At 33.9% G+C, this 25,741-nt stretch overlaps 10 protein-coding genes across 11 annotated transcripts in view; 5 read left to right on the top strand and 5 right to left on the bottom strand.

The window, feature by feature from the left end:
- Positions 1 to 1,499: 1,499 nt before the first annotated feature.
- On the bottom strand, positions 1,500 to 3,428 carry LOC120771523 (phosphatidylserine decarboxylase proenzyme, mitochondrial). Its single transcript, XM_040099584.1, has one exon. The coding sequence runs from the start codon at positions 3,188 to 3,190 to the stop codon at positions 1,871 to 1,873; it is 1,320 nt and encodes a 439-aa protein (XP_039955518.1). The 5' UTR covers positions 3,191 to 3,428; the 3' UTR covers positions 1,500 to 1,870.
- A 603-nt stretch (positions 3,429 to 4,031) lies between these two features.
- LOC120771533 (beclin-1-like protein) lies at positions 4,032 to 5,662 on the top strand. The gene is made up of 3 exons (XM_040099592.1): positions 4,032 to 4,248; positions 4,309 to 5,353; positions 5,414 to 5,662. Exons 1-3 carry the CDS (start codon positions 4,134 to 4,136, stop codon positions 5,517 to 5,519), a joined length of 1,266 nt encoding a protein of 421 aa, XP_039955526.1. The 5' UTR covers positions 4,032 to 4,133; the 3' UTR covers positions 5,520 to 5,662.
- LOC120771545 (replication stress response regulator SDE2) lies at positions 5,577 to 6,571 on the bottom strand. Its single transcript, XM_040099604.1, has 2 exons — positions 6,371 to 6,571; positions 5,577 to 6,309 (listed from the first exon to the last, which is right to left on the bottom strand). The coding sequence occupies exons 1-2, from the start codon at positions 6,458 to 6,460 to the stop codon at positions 5,674 to 5,676; spliced, it is 726 nt and encodes a 241-aa protein (XP_039955538.1). The 5' UTR covers positions 6,461 to 6,571; the 3' UTR covers positions 5,577 to 5,673.
- Positions 6,572 to 6,843: 272 nt separating this feature from the next.
- On the top strand, positions 6,844 to 8,059 carry LOC120766345 (ribosomal RNA processing protein 36 homolog). The gene is made up of 3 exons (XM_040091772.1): positions 6,844 to 7,151; positions 7,251 to 7,794; positions 7,855 to 8,059. The coding sequence occupies exons 1-3, from the start codon at positions 7,098 to 7,100 to the stop codon at positions 7,983 to 7,985; spliced, it is 729 nt and encodes a 242-aa protein (XP_039947706.1). The 5' UTR covers positions 6,844 to 7,097; the 3' UTR covers positions 7,986 to 8,059.
- LOC120766346 (39S ribosomal protein L11, mitochondrial) lies at positions 8,033 to 8,823 on the bottom strand. Its single transcript, XM_040091773.1, has 3 exons — positions 8,627 to 8,823; positions 8,288 to 8,572; positions 8,033 to 8,215 (listed from the first exon to the last, which is right to left on the bottom strand). The coding sequence occupies exons 1-3, from the start codon at positions 8,759 to 8,761 to the stop codon at positions 8,045 to 8,047; spliced, it is 591 nt and encodes a 196-aa protein (XP_039947707.1). The 5' UTR covers positions 8,762 to 8,823; the 3' UTR covers positions 8,033 to 8,044.
- A 306-nt stretch (positions 8,824 to 9,129) lies between these two features.
- Positions 9,130 to 13,738, top strand: LOC120778184 (spastin). 2 transcript variants are annotated; one of them, XM_040109925.1, is made up of 6 exons: positions 9,130 to 10,145; positions 10,250 to 10,420; positions 10,643 to 10,915; positions 11,378 to 11,547; positions 11,677 to 11,941; positions 12,012 to 13,738. In XM_040109925.1, exons 1-6 carry the CDS (start codon positions 9,329 to 9,331, stop codon positions 12,755 to 12,757), a joined length of 2,442 nt encoding a protein of 813 aa, XP_039965859.1. In that variant the 5' UTR covers positions 9,130 to 9,328; the 3' UTR covers positions 12,758 to 13,738. The 2 variants fall into 2 exon arrangements, with proteins under 2 accessions (XP_039965859.1, XP_039965867.1); XM_040109933.1 differs by lacking the exon at positions 10,643 to 10,915.
- A 1,179-nt stretch (positions 13,739 to 14,917) lies between these two features.
- Positions 14,918 to 19,076, bottom strand: LOC120773848 (nucleolysin TIAR). The gene is made up of 5 exons (XM_040102989.1): positions 18,867 to 19,076; positions 17,314 to 18,180; positions 16,355 to 17,248; positions 16,191 to 16,293; positions 14,918 to 16,127 (listed from the first exon to the last, which is right to left on the bottom strand). The coding sequence occupies exons 2-5, from the start codon at positions 17,548 to 17,550 to the stop codon at positions 15,964 to 15,966; spliced, it is 1,398 nt and encodes a 465-aa protein (XP_039958923.1). The 5' UTR covers positions 17,551 to 18,180; positions 18,867 to 19,076; the 3' UTR covers positions 14,918 to 15,963.
- A 1,037-nt stretch (positions 19,077 to 20,113) lies between these two features.
- LOC120782514 (ADP-ribosylation factor-like protein 6-interacting protein 4) lies at positions 20,114 to 20,572 on the top strand. The gene has a single exon (XM_040114822.1). It carries the CDS (start codon positions 20,161 to 20,163, stop codon positions 20,563 to 20,565), a length of 405 nt encoding a protein of 134 aa, XP_039970756.1. The 5' UTR covers positions 20,114 to 20,160; the 3' UTR covers positions 20,566 to 20,572.
- A 25-nt stretch (positions 20,573 to 20,597) lies between these two features.
- On the bottom strand, positions 20,598 to 22,795 carry LOC120782513 (E3 ubiquitin-protein ligase RNFT1). The gene is made up of 4 exons (XM_040114821.1): positions 21,339 to 22,795; positions 21,165 to 21,272; positions 20,982 to 21,089; positions 20,598 to 20,922 (listed from the first exon to the last, which is right to left on the bottom strand). Exons 1-4 carry the CDS (start codon positions 22,677 to 22,679, stop codon positions 20,689 to 20,691), a joined length of 1,791 nt encoding a protein of 596 aa, XP_039970755.1. The 5' UTR covers positions 22,680 to 22,795; the 3' UTR covers positions 20,598 to 20,688.
- Positions 22,796 to 24,366: 1,571 nt separating this feature from the next.
- Positions 24,367 to 25,741, top strand: part of LOC120769237 (rootletin) — a 25,701-nt gene continuing 24,326 nt past the window's right edge. Inside the window, exon 1 of the mRNA XM_040096140.1 lies at positions 24,367 to 24,410. The gene's annotated coding sequence lies outside the window, so the exon portion shown is untranslated. The remainder of the gene's footprint in view (positions 24,411 to 25,741) is intronic.

Raw genomic sequence — 25,741 nt, 5'->3', positions numbered from 1 at the left:
CGCCACCTTATATAATAGTTTTGTTCGCCTAACTGTTATATGTATATGTAAATGATCAGGATGGCGAGACGAGTTGAAATCCGGGTGACTGTCTGTCCGTCCGTGCAAGATGAAACTTGAGTAAAAATGAAGATATCTTTATGAAACTCGGTACACACAATTGGTTCTTTGTAATGCGGAGTTCATAGATGGGCCTAATCAGACCACTGACACGCCCACAAAACGCCATTAACCACTCACTCCCCATATAATGTCACTGGTAATGTTAAAAACTACTAAAATCGCCATAAATCAATAACAAAATACGCTAGATACACTTAATTTTACACTGGAGGTGGTATGAGAGAACTTTATACGAGCCCACTTTTAAATAAATCACATGCAACCACGCCTACTTCCTATATAACAAAATTTTAAATTCCATCTGATCCTTTTCATTGGATTGTATAAATCAGGAAGCAATTATGGCCAAAAATTGTCCAAATCACAAAAAAACTGTACACCGGCACCAATAGTTGATTTTTTACCGCAAATATTGGTCAATGTGACAGATTTACAATTGAAATTCACAGAAAATAATTTCCTGATAATAAACCGTGAAAATTTACGTGAATTATATTTTAACTATAAATCTACGCATTTGTGGGCTCGTTATCAGCAATCGTAGAACATATACACATTTAAAAAATTATCTGTTTTTCTTTAACATGTTAATACTTTCGTTTGATACGTTGCCCTTAGATGACTCTGATTTGAGAACAACTCGTAGTGGAATGTACATAAATATGTACTTACTCGCAATTGTTTTTTCGCTAATAGAATACAAAATGAAATGGGTAAATAACAAAAAAAAATTATTGAAATTAGCATACTATGTAATTGCTCTTAGAAATAAAATCTTAGTGGGTGGTATGCTATAGGTCATTTGGAATGCTGATTGACACATATTTATTTGCCAGTATTTATGTACTATTTTGTTATTAGATGTTTTATATACTTCATATATTCTTAGTTCCGCTTTGGATTTCTTATCAGTACAAATATTTTCATAAGCGGATTTGGCTTCTCTATTGTAAATCGGCTGTTCAAGTTGAATATACATATGTACATATACGACACACGTCTGTTAGCATAAAAAGTTGTTTATTTCTTTCACCATTTTTCAAAAAACTCATTATTATTGATTTGTTTACCAGTTCAGACTATGGAAATTCCTTTTTTGCTTATTTCAAGAAACTATTAAACATTTCTAATGAATCTGTAAAATAATTCAGTCTAAGCATAAATATGTATGTTGTTTATAATGTATTTTTATTAGCTTCTTTAAAATATTACAATATCTGATCATAAAAGACGATTTTTACCCCAAACGTTTGAGAGGTTTAAGATGACAGATAATATCCAAACATAAATGATAAAGAATTATTTTTAATACATTTTACAAACATAGATTAAATAAACGAGCAACTAAATTAGTTTTGAATAATTGTAAACAAAAATTTTAAACTTTTATCATATATATTTCTGTTCGATAGAGAAATAAGAAACCGCTTACAAGTTTTGTACTAGAAATATACTTAACTTGCTTATAAAATTTTTAATGTTTACAACGAATATTAAGCTTCAAGCTTAACTTAGCAGGTTCCTTTAGTAGCGAACGAATATGACAAAAAACACACTATACAAACAAATATTAACTCTGACAACGCTTTAACGCGTGTATGCGAATCACATTCAGTTACTGGCACGTATATCATCATCTCAAACATTTCCATTGTCATCACGATTATATAAAGATCGTGTGCACATTTTTACTTCTTTTCAAGAAGTTCATCAGCCAAAGTCCACTGATTGTGGCTGCTTTATTGACTTACTCTAAGATACCTAGAGATTCGCCGACTTGTACTTTTTGACCGATGTTTATATTAAATTTAAAGTTCTTAGGTGCTTCAAACAGTAACACGATTGTGCTACCCATATTGAATTGTCCCAGCAATTCACCTCGCCCGAACTTTTTATTATCCGTTAATTCAATTTCATCGTAAATATGACGATCTCTATGTTCTCCAAATTTTAAACCCATCCAACGATTAGTTTTTAAATTCTCATCCATATATATTTGTACCGAACCAACATTTGTTGCACCCACTGCTGCATAACTAAAGAAACCGTGTTTCCAATTGCCCAAATATACAGCTCTTTCATTCAGACAAAACAGATCGGGAAGCCAAGTAACTACGCGTGGATTAACTGATAACAGTTCGCCGACAAAATGACGTCTTAACTTTGGTTGCCAATCAGCAGGCGAATGGAAACGATGATAATCACCAGGTGCCAAGTAAATTACGCATTGAAAAAGTTCAGTTGTGCCATCCTTATTCTCTTTCAATTCTTCCGTAAATTCACCAGTTAACCGTTTGTGCCATGTTACTGGTCCTAAGAATGACGATACACTATACTTGATACCTTTCACTTCCTCTATTAACTTGTTCTGCGCAGTTCCAAAGTGCAAAACTCGTCCATCTGCAGGAGATATAATGGCAGCATTGGGATCAATTGGACGCACACCTTCTTTTAGTGGTCGAGTAAAGAATTCCGCAAGGCTTTTATAGTATTTGTAATCAGGATATAACGCTTCATCCAAATTAACACCGAACATATTTGAGTACCAACCGTAAATATATGGCCGCAAATAAACAGGTACGTAGCACGCAGCTAACCAGCCCCAGCACCGACTAATTATTCGGAGTGGTAAGGAGCAGTATACTTTTGATTGGAAAGACGATGCAGTACGAGGCAAGTTTTCCTTTTCACGTTTTTGTTTGTGTAGCTGCCACTCTATAACCCCAAAAAGACAGATGCCAACAGGTGTCCACCGTAAAAGAAAGCCGGTCCATTTTGTCCAAACACTACGGTTCACAAGATCTTGTTTATTGAATTTCTTTTCTGTTTTATGGCCGGCCTTTCCCAAGGTGCTGTTGCAACGAACAATTGGTTTTATATTCGCTTGTTTCGAATCGTTAGGTATTTTATCTTTAGCTAACTTTGTTGAAAAAGTTTGACGAAAATGACGCAACATGGGCCATTTTCCTTGTTCCTGTTGTTGTTGAACTTGCTTCAAATGAGCTGCTTGTCTCAAACTGCCTGCTTTAATAAGGAAGCGCCCACGCGGTACAAAATATGATACCATTCTGTTGTACGACTACTTTGACTGTGTCCCACTAGCTAAATAATAACTGTTTACGATTACCAATCCGAATGATCGTTTATTGTTTAGACAACTATTTCTTTCAAAGACTTAAGAGAATTAATTTCCTGAATATTTTGCTTTTGATGTATAATCTTTTCATACACTATTGCCGATTAAAGTCAGCTGATTTCTCGGAGTGATAATTAAACTCAATCTGTCACCTAAGGACTGTCAATTTCAAATGAAACATGAGAATCAGCAAATTTTTAAACACCGTCCGCAGCATTCAAATTTATTATTTAATTGTTTTGGCTTTAAGGCGGAACTACATAACATGCGTGGGCGATGCGTAAAGCTGAATCTACTAACATATCGCGATAACAATTAAAATTTGTTTGTTGTGTTGTACTGTTAATACATTTTATCTCATGAAACTAGTGAAAATCAATTTATATGCGAATTTAAATATAAGTCGAATAGCTGATATTAGAAATGCCTGGTAGCGCTATTAGGTAATTAACAGGTGAGTTAACCGCTAGAGACCTTGAGGGCTAAAATTTAACTGATAGTTGGCTTGCAGGCTATCAAACTTAATATCGAACTTAAGCCTGCTTCACAAAATATGTAAATTCATTAATTTATTGACAAATTGTAGTCAGCAAAATCTTTGACGGCGAATAATATTAAAAAATAGTGCCTTTATTATCTTTCAGTTTCATTAATATTGATTTTTAAATGTATATGTGTCCACAATGCTTAGTAGCCAATGGTCACATCCATAATTTAGTTTCGATTAAAAAGTATCGTGCATTAATTTATATACATCTTTACCAGAATAGTTCCATCTCTACGTATACAAAGAATGCATAATCGTAACAAAGGCAATGTAGGTGAAGTTTATTGAGTACGTAATTATTTACAGTTTTATTAGCAGAATATAAAAATGAGTGAGGGGGATAAAGTGGCCGTTTCTTTTGCTTGCCAAAGTTGTATGCAACCGATCTTTCTGGAGGAAAGCCTGGATAACATCGATGTGCACTCCATGGCAGAACTTAAATGTAAGCATAACTAATTTTCTTATTTATCAATATTATTATAAAATCATTAATATTTTATAGTACCTATTTATTCGGGTAATGAAAATGTGCTAGACACTCATGACGTCAATGTTTTCGATCATTTTGTACCTCCATTCCGATTGTCGGATTCAATAAATGGCACTGGTTTCATGCTTGTTTCGGATGGTCGCGAAAAGAAAATGAGTGCTTCTTTTAAACTAAAAGCCGAATTATTTGATTGCCTCTCTTCGAATTCGGAAATTGATCACCCATTATGTGGAGATTGTGCTGACTCCATGTTAGAAATAATGGATCAGGAACTAAAAATAGCAGAGCAAGAATGGCGTGATTATAAAAACTACTTGGAAAATCTGGAACAGCAACAAGAATGTCCAAACATCGCAGAGTTAGAGCGAGAATTGAATGAACTGAAAGACAACGAGTCTCGAATGTTGGCAGAGTTAGAAAAACTAAAACTTGAGGAGCAAACTTTGAATGAAGAAGTTAAAAAAGAGGAAGAAGAAAAGATCAAACTTCAACAACAAGAGGCAATATACTGGCGTGAATATACGAAGCATCGTCGAGAACTAATGCTCACAGAGGATGAGAAACGAAGCCTCGAGTGCCAAATAAGTTATGCAGAGCAGCAACTTGAAAAATTGAAGGATGCAAATATTTTTAATATCACCTTCCATATATGGCATGCTGGCCATTTTGGTACTATAAATAATTTTAGACTTGGCCGATTGCCTTCTGCCTCTGTGGATTGGTCAGAAATAAATGCTGCCTGGGGACAAACAGCTTTGTTACTATGTGCTCTTGCAAGAAAAATAGGACTAACATTTGAACGTTATCGAATTGTACCTTTTGGAAATCATTCATACGTTGAAGTGATTGGAGAAAACCGTGAACTGCCTTTGTATGGAACCGGAGGATTCAAGTTCTTTTGGGATACAAAATTCGACGCTGCAATGGTAGCTTTTCTAGATTGTTTAACACAATTTAGGCAAGAAGTAGAAAAACGTGACACTGAATTTCTTTTGCCATACAAAATGGAGAAAGGAAAAATCATAGATCCGTCCACGGGAAATTCTTATTCAATTAAGTAAGTTTCCCATTGTTTATTAATTTTTTTTACGATATGACTAAATATGATTATTTTCAGAATACAATTCAACTCGGAGGAACAGTGGACCAAGGCTTTGAAATTTATGTTGACAAACTTAAAATGGGGTTTGGCATGGGTCTCGTCTCAGTTTGCAAATGACTAATTTCTCTTTGTTTCTCGTATTAAACTATATTTACAATTCAAATATAAAACTATAGTATTATATTCCCTGAATATATATATATATTTGTTCAAAATTGTACTAAATAAAAACGAGTTAGACGTAATAGGCAATACCAAAATTAACTAACTTCCTATTATTTTCCTGGATTTTGTTGGATCTTGTTCGATTTTTCATCAATTTCTTTAGTGGCTATTACTTTTTGTAACGTAGATTCATCAGAAGAATTTTCACTGCTACTTTCATCAGAGTTTAAAAGATCGTCGTCAATCCATAGAGCATTTTTCTTCCTTTTGGGGTCTGCTACACTTGATTTTGTGTGCTTACGTTTCAGCGATTCTCTACTAGTACCTGGTTTATCCTCACTCTTCTTAAGTCCCTCCTCTACCGCGCTGTTTACTTTATCCTCTAATTTCGCTCTAGCGTCTTCATACTCTTCGTCTTTAAAATCATGCTTTGGAACTGACAGTAGTTTTTCAATTTTCCGTTTTTTTCGTTCCTGAGATTCTCGTTCTAAGTCTCCCATTTTCTCCAAAACAGATTTGAGGCGCTTTTCTTCATTGATGTCACGTAAACGGCGCCCGCTAAGGTCTCGACACGCTTCCCTGTTTGTTGTCTTTTCTATTTGTGCACCAATGGCACGTAGCATAGAACCAAATCCGCCTTTGCCACCTAAAACGCGTACCCGACATTGTGCCACACCAGATATATTGTCATTAGCTGAGAGTCGACGTCCATCTTTTTCGAGATATATTTCATTTGATGACAAGCCCTGCAAAACATAAACACACGTATTTTAAACGGTTTCATATATTAAAGAAAGTAAAACTTACAAATTTTTGTGAAATCAATTCTTTAATTTCTAAGCACTTTTCCACATTTGTTTTGAGTAGAAGTTCTTTGTCTAAATAAATAAACGCCATATTTTCTTAGCTTATGGTAGTTAGTGAATTTAGCTCTCCGTTTTTCTTCTCGACTGTTGCTAATTTAATGATCCGTAAATTATAAAATATATTTATTTACTTTTCCTGTCATTACAAACATATGTGCTTCGATTCATTGACAATAAAAATAGTTATCGATAACTTAGAAACTGTTATGTGACAGTGTTGTTAAATAATAACACAAAAAGTTTGCACAACCACCTGAACTTTCTAAACATTATATACAACACTTGTCCTCGCAATACGTTTTTCTGTTTGTCGTATTTGTAATGTCGATTTATATAGCAGTAATACTTTTACTAATATTTTACAAGTACTTATAACAAAGATCTTATGAATTGAATGTAAATCGAACGACAAACGTATAGAATGAAAAGTTTTTCTGCAGTAACCTGTTCAAACTCAGATTTCATAAATTAATCGATTATTTAACTATCAATAAGGGGAAAATATTGCGATATATTTTTTATTTTGACAGCTGTAACAATTCTGTGGGTCAAAAATCAAATGTGATTTATATCTTCTAGTAAAAACTAATTTTTGCGTATAATATAAAAAAACACTTCAGTGTTCAAATTGTTACCTTATAACATTTAATCCAATTAAATATACTTAAATGTTGTCATCATCTTCAGACAGTGAGGACTCAGTCCAGTCTGAAGAGCAGAGGGTAGGATGAATTTTTTATTAATAAATATACATATGTGCCAATGAGACAATATTCATTTACATTTATTAATGCATGTAATTTGTTAATATTTTTATAAAGGACTCAATTCGGGATGATCTTAGTAAAATGAGCTTTGAAGAAATTATGAAATTAAAAGAGGAGTTGGGTGCAAAAGTATACAATGAAGCAATTTTGGGAGTAGATAATGACAAAGCTGAAAAGTCAAGCAGGAACAAACTTAAATCATTTAAGCGATTAAATAAAAACCGTCCACGCGAATTGTCTGCTAAAAGACAGGTGCCTTTTGTATCTATCGAACAGATGAAACGAAATAAAACCGACGAGAAATTGCGTGATCCTCGATTTGATGAAAATTGTGGAGACTTTAATGTAAAACATTTCAAAGAAAACTATAAATTTCTTTCTAGAATTCGCCAAAAGGATATTATAAAATTACGCAAACAGTTACGAGAAACGACTAACAGCGATGATCGTAAGAGTCTGCAAACAGAGATACAAAAGCTAGTTAATAAAAACGTTGAAGAAAGAAAATGGCACATAAAACAACAGGAGCTGAAACGTGAAAAATTAGAGATTCAAGACGCGATTCAGAAAGGACTTAAGCCGCATTATAAAACAAAAAGTGAGTAGTTCGATTACAGAAATAGTTCATTAAAAACCGCTATTTAACATACTTTTTCAGAGGAGCGACGTGCTAAAGAATTGGTCACCCAGTTCGAAAAGCTTAAGGAATCGGGTAAACTCAACAAGCATTTAGAAAAGCGTCGGAAGAAAAATGCTGCCAAGGACCGAAAACAACTTGGAATTGCATAGCATTATTTTTATTTTTTTTTCATATAGAAAGTATTTATTAAATAAACGTAAATCAAAACTTAACCTGTCCTCAACATCTTTGCTTCACGTTTTTCTTGTAATTCACGTTTTTGTTCTGCAACAATAGTTTGTCGATCTTCCAAGAATTTAGCATATTCTTCTGGATTCAGTTCTCGTACAATTTTTATTCCGCAGGTGCGTGCAATACCTACAAGCATTTCACACATTTGCTAAAAAAATATTTCAAAATCACATTTAGTTGAATTAAATATTATGCTGTAATTATAATTTGTTGGCCTCACCTGCATTGTTAATAAGGTATTAGGTGGGTCTTGTATTTTAATTGCGGCAATTTCGTATAAATGCTTCAAAGTGATCATACCGGCGATTTCCCGGCCTGGTTGCATAGCACCGCGAGGAATGCCTGCAGCTTGTTTCAGCAAAAAGGTAGCAGGTGGAGAGTGTATAACCAAGTTGTAGCTGCGATCGCTGTTAACTGAAATACGACATGGGAGTGGAATGCCTTCTTTTATTTCTGCTGTCCGTGTGTTAAAATCTTTGCAGAATGCAGCAATATTGATAGCACGCTATGTAATATATATGAGTATAAATATGATAATGTTTCATATATCAGTACTAACCTGACCAAGCATTGGACCTAGCGGGGGACCAGCAGCTGCCATACCAGCAGGTATGTTAGTTTTTAATTTGGTTGTGTGTGTAATTTTATCGGCTGTTTTCTTTAAAATTTTAAGTTTACCTGCGGCTTTCGACATTATTAATAAATAACTTTTTCAAATCAGTTTTTGTTATGCAAAAAGTGAACAACGAAAGGAAACTGACCATCAGCTGATTAGATGGACAGGGGTGTATTCAGTAAAAACAACAAACTCTAACCAAAACACATCTTAATATACACTTTTGTATAAGAAAAAGCCAATTAGAAGAATTTTTTATTCATAAGTTTATTTATCTTTTCAAAATTTTCCTTTAATTTTATATGGGGAAAAAACAATATGTTAAAGTAATTTCTCTAGGAGGTTTGACTGTAAAATTTTAAGCGGAATGCAACACTTCCTAAAAAGAACAAAACTGTCATTGCAACAAGGGATGATACAAATGAAACCAATTTTGTTCAATATATATTGAAAAAAGAGAACTGCGGCACGGTTCTAAAACAGAATTTCTAAATAAATACAAAAGAAAAAAATAATAGAAAATTATTCTTATGCAAAAGTGTGATTTTATTGTTTCAAAAGTAAATAGATACGTATTAAAAAGATAAACATACATTGAATTTATACAAACTGTGCGGTAGACGCGCGAAAAGTATAAACATTTCGATGGTGCGTAACAAAACGCAATCGACTTCTTCGTCATCCTCGGGCAATGCAAGTGGTAGTGCAAGTAATAGTAGCAGTAGCACTAAATCTCCTATCCGCCAGAACAGCGCCAGCAGCAACAATATAAACAGTGGAGCGCGTACACACCGTAAATCTTCTAGTACCTGCAGTGTTGCATTAGCCGACGACTCAAAGCCAGCATCGTCATCTAGTCGGCGCTCACAACCACAATCTAACAATAATACCTCTTCTCATACCGACGAGGAGACGGACGCAGAATATGACAGAACCCCTACTGACGGCGCCCCATCGATCAGTTCAGTGCACAAGCAAAATCTTTATATCGTTTCATTTCCCATAATTTTCCTCTTCAATATATTGCGTTCGTTGATTTATCAATTGTTTTGTATTTTTCGATATGTATACGGGGCTAGCACAAAAGTGATCTATCGGCCTCACAAACGAGAGTGTAACATTGAAATTGTTGTTGGTTCTAATAAATCATTTCAAAACTCGCGAAACGAAAACTCTTTAATAAGCGAAAGCGACAAAAATCAGCTCGTACAATATCATTCGCGTAATTCATCTTTGGCTACTTATCCACTAGCTGGAGGAACTGGAATTGGTGTTGGAAGTAATTCTATAGTAAGTAGCCAACAGCGTTATCGTTCCGCACAACAGTTAGATATGTCGGGAAGAGGAAACCCATCTAGTTCTCCAGGGCCTGGTGATCCTCTGCTGGCTAAACAAAAACACCACCACCGTAGGGCGTTTGAGTATATTTCAAAAGCACTAAAAATTGATGAAGAAAACGAAGGTAAATGACGTTGTTACCTGATTATATTTATATTGAAGTAGAATGAATTGATAATTATTCAATTAGAGGCATTGACTTCACTAGAAAGTATTTACCTTTGTTAGGTCACAAAGAACTGGCCATCGAACTGTATAGGAAAGGAATTAAGGAATTGGAGGATGGAATTGCAGTTGATTGTTGGAGTGGTCGTGGTGATGTTTGGGAACGAGCACAACGTCTACATGACAAAATGCAAACAAATCTTTCGATGGCCCGAGATCGCTTACACTTTTTAGGTAATTGTACAATGTTGATATTTCGATGTTTTATATTATATTATTCTTAAATATACATATAAGTATGTATTTTAACATATTTTCTATTTTTACAAAAATCCTTTTTTTGCTTTTTGCTTGTTTAATTAAGAGTTGCAGTTATTTTTTATTTTTATTTATATTTTTATTCTATTTTTGTTTTATTCATTTTATGTGTTAAAATTTGATATGCGGCCTATACAGAATTACGAGAAGAAGAATTAAAATTGCATGCGCTTAAGCTTAGTGATTCTGATGAACAAACAAATAAAGTATTAGTTGTGCCACCAATGGTAGTAAATGGTACTGAATATAAAAATTCTGCAACCTCACGCACGTCTTTAACGAAGACTGATTCAAGATTGCCTTCCTATAATATTCAAAATAAATTAAGAACTACAAAAAAGTTAGCTACGGATAGTCATAAGTCTATTAGCTGTGCTTCTACCACAACAGGAGGTAAAGTGTCTTCGACAGGTGAGTTGAAACAATTGAGCAAATTGTAACCTTGATGGTTATTTGGAAGTCCAATTAAAAAATTTTGATTTTTAATTGATTCTAGATTTTGAGTAATATATGAATGAGCATCTAGCATATACATATGTATGTACTATGTATCAATTACATATGCATATATCCAGAATAAGTAAAAAAAAGTATAAATCAAGTATAGCTTAGATTTACTTGAATTATTAACTATATTCATTCGTCGAAATTAACTGTTAAAACTATCGGATTTGGAAATAAGACAGTAATTATTTTTAAGAAGGCCGGCTCGTCTTTATTTTTTCAAAATTTTTTTTTTATTTTAACAAATTTGATTTAGTCATTTATCTTTTGCCTTTATTATTTGTTTAATGACGAATGTTTTATGTCTGTAAGCACTAAAATATTAATTTATAATTCTTAAATAATATTTTAATCTGTTTTATTTTGTAGCTTCGGGCCGCAAATTGACCGTTAGCTCAAAACGTCCAGGAAATCTGGCGGTAATTAACAAATCCCAAACGTTACCACGCAACTTGGGTTCGAAGAATGCAAGTAGCACAGCAGTGCAAAGACAACCAGTAAAAACTGCGGCCACACCACCCGCGGTGCGCAGACAATTCGTAAGTAATTTGCACATATGTATATAGACGTTTTGCATTATAAACATGCAGTAATTCTTAAAAGATAGATAGAAATGAAATCAATAAATAATAACTACGTAATATAAATCTATAACTTCTTTCGTTTAGACATCGGGAAGAAATACGCCACCGCAACGAGCTCGTACTCCTATCAATACCAGTTCCAATTATGGTAATCAAAGCAGTGGTAGTGGCACTGCAGCAGCCGTAACTGTCAAAGGGGTAGAACAAAAATTGGTGCAAATAATTTTGGATGAGATTGTAGAGGGCGGAGCAAAAGTAGAATGGTCGGATATAGCCGGTCAGGAAGTAGCTAAACAGGCTTTGCAGGAAATGGTGATTTTGCCTTCGGTGCGCCCTGAACTTTTCACTGGTAAATAACGAAATGAAAATGTGTTTTTATAAACATGCGACTATACTCTTCGTTTCAATCTCATTTGCAGGTTTGCGTGCACCTGCTAAGGGTTTGCTATTGTTCGGGCCACCAGGAAATGGTAAAACGCTATTGGCGCGTGCTGTCGCAACGGAATGTAGTGCGACATTTTTAAATATTTCTGCGGCCTCTCTCACGAGTAAATATGTTGGAGATGGCGAAAAATTGGTGCGTGCATTATTCGCTGTAGCACGTGAAATGCAGCCATCTATTATATTTATCGATGAAGTTGATTCATTGCTATCAGAACGTAGTAGCAATGAGCATGAAGCTTCACGTCGTCTCAAAACAGAATTTTTAGTCGAATTCGATGGTCTGCCGGGAAATCCGGAAGGTGATCGCATTGTCGTATTGGCCGCTACAAATCGGCCGCAAGAGCTGGATGAAGCCGCTTTGAGACGTTTTACAAAGCGTGTATATGTCTCGCTGCCGGACATTGATACGCGTGAACTATTGTTGAGTCGTTTACTTGAAAAACAAGGCAGTCCACTCGGCACAGAAGCCTTACGCCGCTTGGCAAAGCTTACCGATGGCTATTCTGGTTCTGATCTAACGGCTTTAGCCAAAGATGCTGCACTTGAACCGATACGTGAACTTAACATGGAGCAAGTCAAATGTTTAGATATCAGTGCAATGCGCTCCATCACTGAAAACGATTTTCAGAATTCATTGAAACGAATTCGCCGTTCGGTAGCATCGCAGAGTTTGAACTCGTATGAAAAATGGTCACAAGAGTATGGTGATATAACAATTTAAGTATTCAAAAACTATTACTAAGTTGTGTAGTTTGTGTCATAACATATATGTAGCGTTCTCACTTGCGAACTTAAATGCTTAAGGAAGTTCACCTAAACACAAATTAAATTTAAGCTGCTTTCTTCGCAGCTGGGTTTAAAGCCTTATAATAATGCTTTTGCTAATGCCACTATACTTGTATTAGTCTTTGATGGGTTTTTTCTAATTGTATCTGTTTTGTTTTCATCAAACTATTTTTTTATAAAAACAAAATCATAATTTAATTAATGTCAAATAATGCAAAACTTATATAACTGTATGAAATCTCTAATATACTTGTTTTTTTTTTCTTCTTGTTTAACCGCGTACGCAATTTGTCCTGAGTTGTAGAAATTTATGAGCTGTTCAGAAATAAAAGCGAAAAAGATGCTAATGGAATATAATCGATATAACGCAATGTTATTCATGTTGCAATGTTCAATAGCTCTATTTTTCATTTTGAACGTGATGAGGTTTCAAAGGTGCAAAATGTTCGCAAAAAGAATTATTAACTGTCTTATTTTTAACTTGCACAAATATAAGCAAATAATCAATAACTTTTGCCAAGTTAACAGTACACAAGCGTAAGCGAATACAATATTAAACATAATTTTTAACGTTCCCTATTCGCTAAAAACACATAAAAATCGCTTTACATCTTCATACTTGTATATATATATGTACGTTTTATTGTATTATGTTTAGTGTTATCTGTCAATATTATTTAGTATTTAATATAACGTTGTTTTATATTGTTTGTATGCCATTCCAAACACTTAGCTATGCTTTGAAAAATAACTGAATTTAAATAGCAAGTAAAAAATAACTTCCATTGAAGTATTTGAAAAAATTGTATCTCAAATGAAAAGCTACTGCGATAAGCTACATGTTAGTTATAAGTAATTGTAAAATAAGATAAGAAGATACTCAATCTTAAACATAATAAAATTTGGCAAGCTACAAGTTTTTGTCTTTTTGTTTAATTTAACAAATACTCATCTTTAAATTATTGATTGTTATATAAACAATTTATGATTTTTCAATAATTTGCGCATAATTACTGAATGTTTTTTTGATTGTTTTCTTCATACCAAAAATGTTTCTTTAAAGGGAAATAATATATAATTTAGAGAAAATATTTTAGAATTCATAGGGATCTCATTCTCTATATCCGTGACTTATCGATGTGATACGGAGTTGTTTAAATTTTTATAGCCTGAACAGGGTATATTAAGTTTTCCATTTCACCCCATAAAATACATTTATAATCACCGTGACTAGCTGAGTCCGGCCCTTTGTATATACGCGAATTAGTCCTCCAGATTTTGAGATATTGATCTAAAATTTGGCATAGGTGTTTCTCTATCCAAGAATTCGTTCATTTGTCGGAACCGCCGATTTTCGGACCATTATTGTTCGGATCGGAATACTATAGCTTATAGCTGCCATATAAACTGATCGATTAAAATCAAGTCTTTGTAAGGAATACTTTTTTATTTGACAAGTTACCTTCACGAACTTTGGCAGGGATTATTGTACAAAGCACGATTTATTGACCACTATAGCATTTAGTTGCCAAACAAAACTAGTCTATCAAAATAAAGTTTCTGCAAGAATCAAGTTTGGTGCAACCGATGTTAACCCTTATTCTTGCTTACTCTAATAATAAAATTTCGTGCGTCTCCAAACAGTGTACAGTTTTCAGAAGTTTTTGAAATACTTACACTTTTATGAAATATTATCTGATTATAACACAACTTCCAATCCAACCAGTTTTCACTGAAAATATTTTTTTTTTTTTGAAAATGTTTTATAATCCCAAACATTTATGTGCGCATGCAGGTATTGTAGCCAAGAATAATGGTATTCTAGCATTCTTACGTTGCACTCGGTAAAGTGTTAGCGTGGAGACTCATATATAGCCACAAATTGAGTCATTCACTTGAATAATTTTCCTAATAAATGAAATAATCTGTGTTGCATGATTTTTTTATTTTATTTTTGTTTTCAATATTTTGCATGTACATATGTATATCGCATTCACTTTTTCACTGAAATAAGAACATTATTTCAATTTTTGTTATTTTCTGTTGCATCCATTCAACGTGTTCACCTCTTACTTAATAGCTACGGTTTGTTGTATTTCTTGCGGATCACTACAAACTCGCAAAAATGGTGTGTGTAGCAATCGTACTTACTGTAAAGCTTGTCACACCGTTTTTTTTTTTTTTTTACTTTCCTCCATTAAATTAAATATCCTAACTTGTTACTTTAAATGTAGAATGGATTAGATCATTTACTCTACCCGCCCGTCAAGTTCCACTTGCAGTAGTTTCTTACAATATTTTGTTGTTGATGTCCTGATTGATGGAGTTCTTGCCACATTTTGAAGTAATGTGTTTTGTCCTCTGAAGCTGTGTTAATCTATTGAAAAGTAAAAAAATTCTCTCGCTATATTAAGTAAATTGCTTACAAATGTTAAGTTAATAGCAAAGTGTGGGTGTTTTTGTATTTGAAATATCCTGTAACTCTTCGTAGTTATCTTCGATCGCATTATATAATTAAGTTCTCTTTATTTTAAATATAATCTATTTAACAACGACCTAATTTCTAACTTCTCTTTATCATCTTTGTTTGTGTTTTTTCTTTTATGTTTCGAGATTATAGCGAATATTACAAGCTTTGAATTTTACGTTGTATGTTGATGGTTTTTTTTTTCGTTATAAGAAACTTATTTATTTTGCACGACAGCAAGAACAATGCCCTGCTTCCAATACTTAACATTTCTGCTGCAGAAGTTTTCCCCGTGTGTCATCTTTACATTCCTATTTAATCCTATTCATTTTAGTTGTGTTTAATTTTTTCGCAGTCAATCCAATATTAAAGACAAAAATGGCTATGATCCTGTATAGAGTTTAGCGTCACGTTAGTTGCTTTACGAATTTACAGTTGTTGCTGGTAGGTAGCATTATATGTTGCGGTTTTATGACAATACTGCTGACCATGAATACAGCACCAAGTGGGAAGATAAGTAGTTAGGTACTCTAATTCACAACTTGAGCTCTCATTATATTTGTATTTGTTTTCGGTTTATTTTATTCGTTTGGTGTTTTGCTTTTGATGCCTTTTAATATATTAATCTTCCGTATCACCCACTTACTGCAACAACTATGACGGGCATATCAGGTTCATTGGCCCTGGTACTGAGGCATGGCAGCGCTATACATCATTTGCGGAGCCAATGAGCCATTTGCTGCAGCTGCAGCTGTGGCAGCCGCTGCCGTTACGCTCGGCACAACTGTGCCTGGTACACCCCATGCCACATTCGGTTGTACCATGCGGTAGCCCGCAGCTAAATTTTATTAAATTATTAAAAAAAAAATATTTTACAAAATATTTAAATAAGATTACATACCTCCGGCTTGTTGAGCACTAGCATAGGCATATGGATAGTATCCTTGTTGCATATATTGCGTTTGCATTTGAGCGGCCGGATAGCCCTGTAACGGTGTAAACAACTAAGCAATTATTCAAACTTTCTCTTAATCGCTCTTTATGTATATATTTTAAAAATCTTACTGTAGGTGGGTACCAATAACCCATTTGTTGGTAGGCTGCTGCATATGGATACTGGGCAGCGGCAGCTAGCTGCTGTTGAGTCATCATTTGTGCAGGGATTCCTGCTCCAGCCGCAGCAGCGTTAGCTACGACAGCGGCCGCTGCTGCTTGTTGTGGTGTGGTCGGTACTCCAGGCGATATGATAGTGCCGGCGGCAGCGGCCGCAGCTGCTGCGGCAGCTGCTACGCCCGCGGACGCTGCCGCCACATTGTTCATCGAGTGTTCGCCACCATTTTCCTTCCCCCAAAAGCATTTGACTTGATTACCGTGCACTTCCGAATTGTGAGTGTGCTCAATTGCGCGTGCGGCTGATTCTTTTGTAACAAACTTAATAAAAGCGTAGCCTTTATCTTTGAAAACGCGTACATCTTGTATAGGTCCGAACTGAATGAAATGCTTGTGCATAACTTCGTCACTAATTACATTCGGAGGAAAACCTCCACAATAAACGGTGGTATTGGTTGGACTTGATTGATTGTATACCTCCTCAAAGGTATGTCGTACATTTCCTTTCATGCCCATTCCACTACCAGATTTGGTAGATTCACGGGGTGGGGCCAATTTTCGTGTTGACCAATTTGTTCGAATCGACCGCGAGCCGATCCATTGACCATTCATCGCTTGTATCGCATTTTCCGCCTCTGCTTTCTTTACAAATGAAACAAAAGCGTACCCTTTCGACTTCATGGTTTGGGGATCTCTTACGATTCGGCAATTCGATATTTCACCAAAAGGCGCAAAAGCTTCACGTAATGTCTCTGTTTCGATTTCTGGACTGAGATCACCAACAAATATATGATGATGTGAGCTAATATCTGTTTTTGGCTGGTTCCCAGGACTAGTAGCCCAATTCACCTAAAACATATTAACATAATTAGATTTATTATTTAAGGATCATTGTACATTTAAGTAATACATACCTTTATTTCTTTATCAAGAAATAAACGTTTATTCATTGCAGTTAGTGCAGTAGTTGCCGCCTGATAAGTTGAGTATTCAATGAATGCATATGGATCATTGCCGGGTTCTCTTATGATTTTGCAGTTTTTGACGGGACCCATTTGACTGAATAATGCGATAAGTAAATCTTCTGAAACTGAACCGTCTAAGTTGCCAACATACAACGTTTTTGGTTGAGACTCGTCCATCATATACATTTGTTTACTTATTTTAACTTCAAATTGGTTTACTTTATTTTGCCACACTGATACTGTCAGTTGTTGCGATCACAGAGACAAAAATTGCCAGCACTGTCAAATTATCTATGCAATTTTAATAACTTTAACCAACTTCGTTAAAAATCGATTGCCGAAATATTAGAATAGTAATTTTATCATGGCCTTGTATGTGCTAAATAATACAGTACTTGCTGTTTTAAGTATCAATCATGTCTGAGTACACAATTATATTATGAATTAATAATTTGGCGTTTCAGTATTGACTGAAGTATTTTCTTTTAACCGTTCTATTAACACAAAGATTTATATCAAGATGAATCCAAACTCTATGTATATTATTTATATTTTTTTATAAAAATCATAGCTATCTACTCTAATGGAGTGTTGAAAATGTTTCCATAACTCAAGATTCTAATTTGGACTGAAATCTAGATTTCGCTTAAAAGCTTTTATACATCTGGTATTTGATGAATGTTTATATATTTCTTGGAGAAGTATTTTCCATTAGTTATTACATATGGCATAGACGTTGAAATGCTTAGTACGAAGAGCTGGCTTTGAAAATAATCGTAGTAAATAGAAAACTAGATAAAGACGAACTTTCGTAATCTATATACAAATAAATAAAAAAAAGAAAAAAAGTTAAATGCATTTATAAAGATAATGTAAATATTAATGTACTAAATATAAATTTTATAAAAAATGTTAACTAACTGAGCATGTGTGCACCGAATATGTAAATATTTAAGATGTCGATTCGCTTGTGAATGGTCCCATAAAATTAAATTTTGAACTCGATATACATTATTAATATGCCGGTTAATCGAATTTTATTTATTTTGGAAGATCGCTTAATTTCAAACTATGACTACCTAAACTAACTCATAAATATTCTTTTGTATTTTCAAGGATAGTGCAAAATGTTACTATATTTTACCTATTTAGTAATGTAATGTTAATTTAACACCGAATATTTCATGTCAATACAATGTCACAACGGAAAAAGTTTTTAAGATGAACCATCACAAACAAATGATTGTAATTTCAAATTGTTTTGTACTATGACTGAATGGCGTTTCTATTCATGTTAAGATCAATTTGGCGACTGTGCGAATTTGCTCATAGGCATACGTGCAATGAACAATAGCGAGCACGCCAAACCGCAAAACTAGCACAGGCACAGCTGCACAAGGAAACGCAGGATGATGTCTATGTTCACTTTGTTATCTTGGGTAATTGAGCTGTTAACATAACTTGGATAAGCTATGAGAATCAATCTCCACAAATTTACTTACATTTCAATTAATTCCCCCGCCTCCATGCAAAACTTTATTCTAAAAAGACAGTCAACGGCTTCACAATCTACAGGAAAACTTTTTAATACGGAACGAAATCAACGAGAATGAATAACGATGACAGGAACAGGAATGAGAGATCGGTCTCGTAGAAAAACGAAACGAAACAAATTTGCAAACCGGGTGAATAATTAATCTATCCTGCTTACTCTCACACAACGTTCAGAAAGAAGCTACAATATACATCGTAAAAAGCAATAGAATACTACAAGCCACACACTCAAAGCAAAATGAAAGTGAGAATAAAGTGAAAACCGCGCTGTTAATACAGTGTTGCATTTTAGTTAACCAAAAAAATTTGCACATTAAAAATAAAGATGAATTACTATAAACTACGGCACAACAATCAATAATTTGTCTTTGTAATCAAATGCTCAAGTTCAAAATACACAACTAGCGCAATGTTTAACTTATTGCCGTTTATCAAAAATGGAACTTTCCATGTCTGGCAAGTCGATGATAGCCATTTTTGTTTCTCATCTATTTACAGCGCACATCAAATCCCTTTCCCCTGGAAAACTAACGTGAACATAAATTCACTGATATGACGTGGCCTGTATTTTTCTTTACAATCACATACACATTATCTATTCACATTACTACTATGTTTGTTATTATTAAGTAATTTACCAATTTTCAGCGTTAACACAACTTATTTTTAGTAAGACCCCGCTTTGTGTAGCGTCGTATAATCTTTGCTTTACTACTTGTTAATGCAAGCTCAAGTGAAGTGACTATGTCTGACGTGAGTTCATGTGATCCTTGTCTTACTCATTTACCAAAAGTTCATCACTGAAAACTTTCTAAACTATAAGGTGGCCACATTTTAGAAAAAAATTTTGTTACTACTGGTATATGAAGGTTTTTATTATCAATAAATTTCAATATTTTCTCATTATTCAATTCTTTGGGTTAAAATTTAAAATAGTATAACAAATATAGCTCCCCAAAGCAAGATTCTATTTTAAACAAAAAATTGTATGCCCGTAGGTGTTTAGGGAATTTTCTAGGTTCTAATATTATAAACTTTTAACCAGTATATTGCGTCTTTGAAATATTTTTTTTTTTGTTTGATGAAATAATTTTTATTGTCAACATTGTTTAAAATGAATTAGTAAAATATTATATATTATATATGAGTTATTTGTTCAATATTTTTGCCTTAGCTCATAATGTAGAGTAGGCAACATTGTAAAAAACAGACCTTGTAAATAATACTTTGGAGACTTCTATCATGGGAAAAACTAAGAAACGAGAGAAAAAATCTAAAAAACATAAACATAAACACAATAAAAGTAAGCGGAAACATAAAAAAGCTAAAAAGGAATCGGAAGCTACGGTGGTCACTCATCCAGAAGAGAAAACTGACAATGATGAAAGTGGCTTCGAAATACCAGTGGAACTTATGAATACAAAGTCCCATACACCTGTCACACCAAAGGAGCATCAAAAGCGTCAAAGTGAAATGCGTCGTGTTGTTGACCCATCAACAGGACGAGTTCGCCTTATCAGAGGGGAAGGAGAAGTAATGGAAGAAATTGTGAGCAAGGAGCGACATGCTAAAATTAATAGTTTAGCAACAGAAACTGATGGACTAATTTTTCAAAAACACACCATTGGCAAAATAAAAAAACCGTAATAATGAATTAAAGAAAATACCTTTTTTTTCATAGCTTTAATATTTTACATAATTAGCATTTTAAAATATAAAAAAAATTAACTTTAACTTAAATTTTATTTCACACTCTGATAAGATCGATTATTAATAAAGCTGGTAAAAGAACGTTGTGGTGCCATCGTGCCAGGCCAGGTTATCTCCTACTTTTGCTCGACACATTGGACATGTTTGCTCTCGTTTAAACCAGGTGGTAACACAACTGTCACAGAAAATGTGTCCACATTCTAGCACCACAGGCGAGACGTACGCATCTTGACATATGGCACATAGCTCTTCGGAGGTATCAAAATTATCTTTTTCTGGTTTTCCGAACTTATTCTTTAAATAAAAAAAATATACGTATATAAACATAACAGTCTTTGAAGAAGATTACTTACTACATCCTTCAATAAACTGTTAAATGACTTCTTCAGTGTTTTACCGCGGTCTGCTAATTCGCATCCTTTAAGTACTATGTAAGTAGATGAAAACATCACACCAGAAATCTATATATGTACAAATGAAAATCATATCTTTCATTATTATTGCAAATGAGAAATTATTTCCAGAAAATTACTCACAGCATGTAAACCGGAATACGATTCGAAAAGGAATAACAGCCATTGTGGAATGGGGACCAAAGACCGATAAAATTGAGAGAAAAATTCAATGAACACATAAAACCGTGTCTGAAATGAAGTATGTTACAAAATCAAACTTGGGAGTTAGAATTAATCATGCATTAATTGTGTTACCCTTGACTTATGTCGTATGGCTCGCAGTGGTATTAAAGTAACGACCAATTTTATTGAAATAGTAATCAATTTAAGAAGAAGATCATTTACTGCGATATAGTATATAACCGTTGTTAGTGATATTATCTTCGGTATAATAATTGTATTCTCAATTGTATTTGGTGAATCGGTTGTAGGCGTATACGTATCCTGGGGAAGGTTATGTATTACCTGATGAACCGTATTCCGTTCGCTCGTTGGAGGCGATAATAGCAAACCAAAAGGATCTGGGGAAGTCGATGATGCCAATAAACGTAACGTAATTACGGCAGCAACCAATAGTAAGTCCCGTATAAGTATTAAGTTCTTTTTTTGATCAAGCCTTATAACTTGAGCTTGCAAAGATTTGTTAACGCAGTACATAACGAATTGTAATGTTATTATATCCAAAATTGCAAGTGAATGATCATAAATAAATTTTACGAACAGTATGCATGCGAAAGGTATATAGTGAAGACAGTGGCGAATGGTTGGTATAACTATATCCTGGAAACTGGTGTTATATAATTCATTGGTTGAAGTTGCTGTCTCTTCTGTACCTCTTGTTGGAATTACAGGAATACTATGAGTCTGTTGATCCGTTGAAACATTTCCACTTAAATCTAACCCATCCCTTCTTACATTTGTTTGATGCAATGCATTTGACGGAGTTGTAAAGTTGTTGATATCACCTGCTGCAACATTATTGCGGAAATTTATATGATGGTCAAATACTAAACTTGATGATCTCGCAGCATGCGGTCCTGCTGAAACCGAGTTTATTTGACCATCAGAATTACGATTAAACATAATTGGACTATTGATATCATTATCATGGGAATGTCGAGCAGATTCATCGAAATTATTTGTTGTAGAAAAAGAACGTAAAACTTCAGGTGAAAAAACGTTATTTAAATTTCCTAATGAATTGGGAAGCGAATGGACTCTATTATAGTTCGATCCGGAACTTATTCCGCCCGTATTTTGGTGCGACGGAATGCCACTTCCTGATGCTGCAATAATGTTTCCCAGTCGGCTCCTAGTGACTTCTGCTACTTGATCTCTTATAAAACGGGCATAATGCTCCATGATGTTATGTGAATTTCTTGTCTCACTAGTTGATTCTAAGTTCTCTGGTGCATTTTCTTCTATATCTATTCTTATATTTTCGAAAGACTGTTGAATTAAAGGTGTATTCTGTGATGATACGTTGTGGACATCAGGCGAAGTTACGTTGGAAACATTGACCTCAATATCATTTGCTTGCAATCGGAACAAAGTTCTATTTGCTTCCGTTTCATTATTTATATTGCTGTTATTCATTACGCCGACCAAATACTTTCTAGATATTTTTTTAAAAACAATGTTGATTTATTTTTGGTTTGCATAGCAAGGAACAAACTTATTGCACTTAAGATGAATAATCTGAAACTATGGTTTCGTTTAAGTACTTTTATCCAGTCCAGGGTTGCCTTTCTTTTCAAAATTAAGCATAATTCTTTATTTACATATACTCCAATTGTACAGATACATATGTATGTTAGATACTTTTTTCATAAACATTATTTAATTAACAATATAAAAAATTGTAAGTTTTTGGGTTTAACCAGCACCTAGCAGCTTTTAAAGGTATCCGAAAATTTCTGCATTGCAAAAGTTTAACACGGCTAAATTTTTAAAAGATTGAAAATTAAAAAAAAAAATTATTTTAATAAACAAGGTTTCTAATATTTGTAAATTTAAACTGTATCATTGAATGACGAATTAAATAGTTTGATATATACATATATGCCGATTTCAACTACCGAAATCATATTTGAGAAAAGAAATCATTTGAATTGACTTATGCTATTTTTGTATTTTCAGCACTCCAGTCTTCAGTACTACAGATAAGTAGGGCATTTTAAATATAATAAAGAATTTGAATTAAATTTGTGATTTGTGTAAAGTTGAAGGTAAAATAATTCTGATTTTCAATCTACGTAAGCAGTTCTTCGTTAAGAAGAATGTTTGTACATAAAATTTACTTATATGAACAGAGTAAAACGTAGAAGGAAACATCGGAGATCCTTAAAAGTATGTATGTATGTACTTATATGAATGATCATCGTGATGCGCTAACTAGACCCTAAATTTTTCAAATGTCGATCTGAAAGTTCGCACATGTTTTGTTCTCCTTGAGAAGCTGCTCATTTGCCGAAACAGCCAATATCAGATCACTATAGCATATAGAGGTCCTTCGAACCGACCGATTAAAATATTCTGGTATAGAAAATTTTTTTAATTGATATAAGTACGTATGTACATATATCTTCACAAAATATAAAACATGTATGTACCTACCGTTCAAACTGACCGATCAATACAAGATGAAGATCTTCAAAAACGATTTTTTTTCTTATTAAGAATCTTAATTCGAGATGAAGGCTGTTTATATCAAACAATATGGTTAAAAATGACTAGCAAAACGTTTAGAACATTGTTTTCGCTAAAGAAAATCTCCTTATAAAAATTAATTTCATATTCGGAAGAACGTTCATCAAGACACATGCCATAAATAAATAAAGCGAATCTAACGTTGGTTACAAGCCAATTCTGTTTCGTATCAACATATATATATATACGTACATTCATATTGTATTTGACTGCACATACATGCACTGCATTCACCCTTACTCGTATCAGGTGAGCTTACAAAGCCGGTTAGTAGTGCACTCTTATTCATCCCAAGGGAAGAACCTATGGTGGTGCCTCAGAAACAACCCAAAACTAACAACAAAAATGCATATTGCCATGGAAACTTTACCACAAGCATTTGACACAACAATAAAACTAAAATAAAACTAAATTCACTTTGTTTAGTTTCTAATGTTTTTCTTCAGTGTATACGCATATACATATGTATGTACATATGCGGTCTAAATTTATTAGTGCTCTATAATAAGCAAATTTTACTTAATGAATGTGTAAATATTTTGAATAACTTGCGTGTTAAAAATATTAATATGAATTTTAATTATTATAAGAAAGAAAATTGCACAACTATGCAAATGTGTGAGTATTTCATTTTCATAAATTTAAATTTTTAAAGCTAATATGGGAATCAAACCGTCATACTCTATTATTCACGAACTAATGAAGTTAATTATTTGTTCAGAACGAATAACAATAAAAACAAAGTGGCTTTTGCAGCAATGATAGTTATTTGGCGGAAGTTCTTCTAAAAATTAAGTAATGCCGCAGAACAGCTGAAGGAATACATGGATTTTTCATGCCCGAAGTGCACAAATGTTTGGCGGATTCTATCAAGGCCTAAAATTCGTATTTAATACACAGAATTACAGTGATATAATCCTGATATATTATTTCGAGTTAATTAAGATTTTGGTGATTTGGCTGACTGACAAAAAATCAAAATTTTTAAGTATCGTAATACAAATCTGTATTATCGTATAAACCCCTATTGAGACAATACAAGCATGTCAACGCTCAATCCGATTATTCATACATTTGTTATAAGTCGAGGCTGGAATGCCCTTCAGTGAAGCGGATTTTTCACTTAAGAGAGGAAAAAAAATCACACATTCTTCTTCTTTACTTCCACCATTTACTTGGGAGTGGCCAGAAACGATTCTTTTACACATGGCTCAAGCAGCTCACGACTTATCGTTTGAAGGCGAGCTAAAGTGAGAAGGCGAAACATTCCCTACATGGGTTAGGCGCTGGGTATGGGACCCGCAACGTAAAAAATGAAAATTAACAACCAGACGGCGTATTATAGTGGTGAAAAATCCACGTATTTGCTGCCCACTAATACGGTTGTTACGACGAATTGCCTCGAACGGCCAAGTATTATTCTTTACTAACGAATGCATGATGAACCACACCACTGTAATCAAAGAAAACGATTGATTTTTGACCGACTTTGACGTGCTTATTTTGGTTTCAGCTCACTATTGGAGCGCCAGTCGCTAGATTGTTGAATAGTTTCCACGAAATTAGAAAAAAAGATTCAGGTCTTTTGGTTCAGGCGTTTGTACACTTCAGGCCCAAAAGATTAACGAAAATATGTTGAGTTGATTCAGAAGAGACGTGAAGATCTTCTCCTATCTCTGTAATGCCAATTTACAACGGTTCCGTAGCCGTGTTTCCATTGAAAACATAAAAAGATCAAATATATAAAAAAGGTTGTACCATTATAGAAAAAAATTGATCGTTTTGGTTTGCGCGTGCAGTTTAAGGGGCTAAACCAGTGTGAGGCATGAACAATTAGGCGATTTTCGTAAATTTTTTTTTAAGTTTTTTTTTACTAGATTGAATGTTTCGACGTTCTATGGACGTATAGCTATATTAAAAATTTTTGTGCTGTCTGCGGAAGTGCCGAA

This window comes from Bactrocera tryoni, chromosome 1 (assembly GCF_016617805.1).
Source record: "Bactrocera tryoni isolate S06 chromosome 1, CSIRO_BtryS06_freeze2, whole genome shotgun sequence".
In the NCBI taxonomy this organism is placed as follows: domain Eukaryota; kingdom Metazoa; phylum Arthropoda; class Insecta; order Diptera; family Tephritidae; genus Bactrocera; species Bactrocera tryoni.
The sequence above is the reverse complement of the archived record's forward strand: the minus strand, read 5'-3'. Positions and strand labels throughout refer to the sequence as shown.

Bases quoted from the DNA above. Each gene is read 5' to 3' on its own strand.
- LOC120778184 (XM_040109925.1), top strand. From the start codon at position 9,329: ATGGTGCGTAACAAAACGCAATCGACTTCTTCGTCATCCTCGGGCAAT. The intron at 11,548-11,676 runs GTAAGTAATTTG...TCTTTCGTTTAG, and splicing joins CCGCGGTGCGCAGACAATTC to ACATCGGGAAGAAATACGCC. The intron at 11,942-12,011 runs GTAAATAACGAA...TCTCATTTGCAG, and splicing joins GCGCCCTGAACTTTTCACTG to GTTTGCGTGCACCTGCTAAG.
- LOC120766345 (XM_040091772.1), top strand. From the start codon at position 7,098: ATGTTGTCATCATCTTCAGACAGTGAGGACTCAGTCCAGTCTGAAGAG. The intron at 7,152-7,250 runs GTAGGATGAATT...ATTTTTATAAAG, and splicing joins TCCAGTCTGAAGAGCAGAGG to GACTCAATTCGGGATGATCT. The intron at 7,795-7,854 runs GTGAGTAGTTCG...ATACTTTTTCAG, and splicing joins GCCGCATTATAAAACAAAAA to AGGAGCGACGTGCTAAAGAA.
- LOC120773848 (XM_040102989.1), bottom strand. From the start codon at position 17,550: ATGTATATGATGGACGAGTCTCAACCAAAAACGTTGTATGTTGGCAAC. The intron at 17,249-17,313 runs GTATGTATTACT...AATATGTTTTAG, and splicing joins TTCTTGATAAAGAAATAAAG to GTGAATTGGGCTACTAGTCC. The intron at 16,294-16,354 runs GTAAGATTTTTA...ATAATTGCTTAG, and splicing joins GTTATTGGTACCCACCTACA to TTGTTTACACCGTTACAGGG.
- LOC120771533 (XM_040099592.1), top strand. From the start codon at position 4,134: ATGAGTGAGGGGGATAAAGTGGCCGTTTCTTTTGCTTGCCAAAGTTGT. The intron at 4,249-4,308 runs GTAAGCATAACT...AATATTTTATAG, and splicing joins CTCCATGGCAGAACTTAAAT to TACCTATTTATTCGGGTAAT. The intron at 5,354-5,413 runs GTAAGTTTCCCA...GATTATTTTCAG, and splicing joins GGAAATTCTTATTCAATTAA to AATACAATTCAACTCGGAGG.
- LOC120782514 (XM_040114822.1), top strand. From the start codon at position 20,161: ATGGGAAAAACTAAGAAACGAGAGAAAAAATCTAAAAAACATAAACAT.
- LOC120771545 (XM_040099604.1), bottom strand. From the start codon at position 6,460: ATGGCGTTTATTTATTTAGACAAAGAACTTCTACTCAAAACAAATGTG. The intron at 6,310-6,370 runs GTAAGTTTTACT...TATGTTTTGCAG, and splicing joins AATTGATTTCACAAAAATTT to GGCTTGTCATCAAATGAAAT.
- LOC120771523 (XM_040099584.1), bottom strand. From the start codon at position 3,190: ATGGTATCATATTTTGTACCGCGTGGGCGCTTCCTTATTAAAGCAGGC.
- LOC120782513 (XM_040114821.1), bottom strand. From the start codon at position 22,679: ATGAATAACAGCAATATAAATAATGAAACGGAAGCAAATAGAACTTTG. The intron at 21,273-21,338 runs GTAACACAATTA...ACTTCATTTCAG, and splicing joins CCATACGACATAAGTCAAGG to ACACGGTTTTATGTGTTCAT. The intron at 21,090-21,164 runs GTGAGTAATTTT...GTACATATATAG, and splicing joins CGTATTCCGGTTTACATGCT to ATTTCTGGTGTGATGTTTTC.
- LOC120766346 (XM_040091773.1), bottom strand. From the start codon at position 8,761: ATGTCGAAAGCCGCAGGTAAACTTAAAATTTTAAAGAAAACAGCCGAT. The intron at 8,573-8,626 runs GTTAGTACTGAT...TATATTACATAG, and splicing joins TAGGTCCAATGCTTGGTCAG to CGTGCTATCAATATTGCTGC. The intron at 8,216-8,287 runs GTGAGGCCAACA...ATATTTTTTTAG, and splicing joins ATACCTTATTAACAATGCAG to CAAATGTGTGAAATGCTTGT.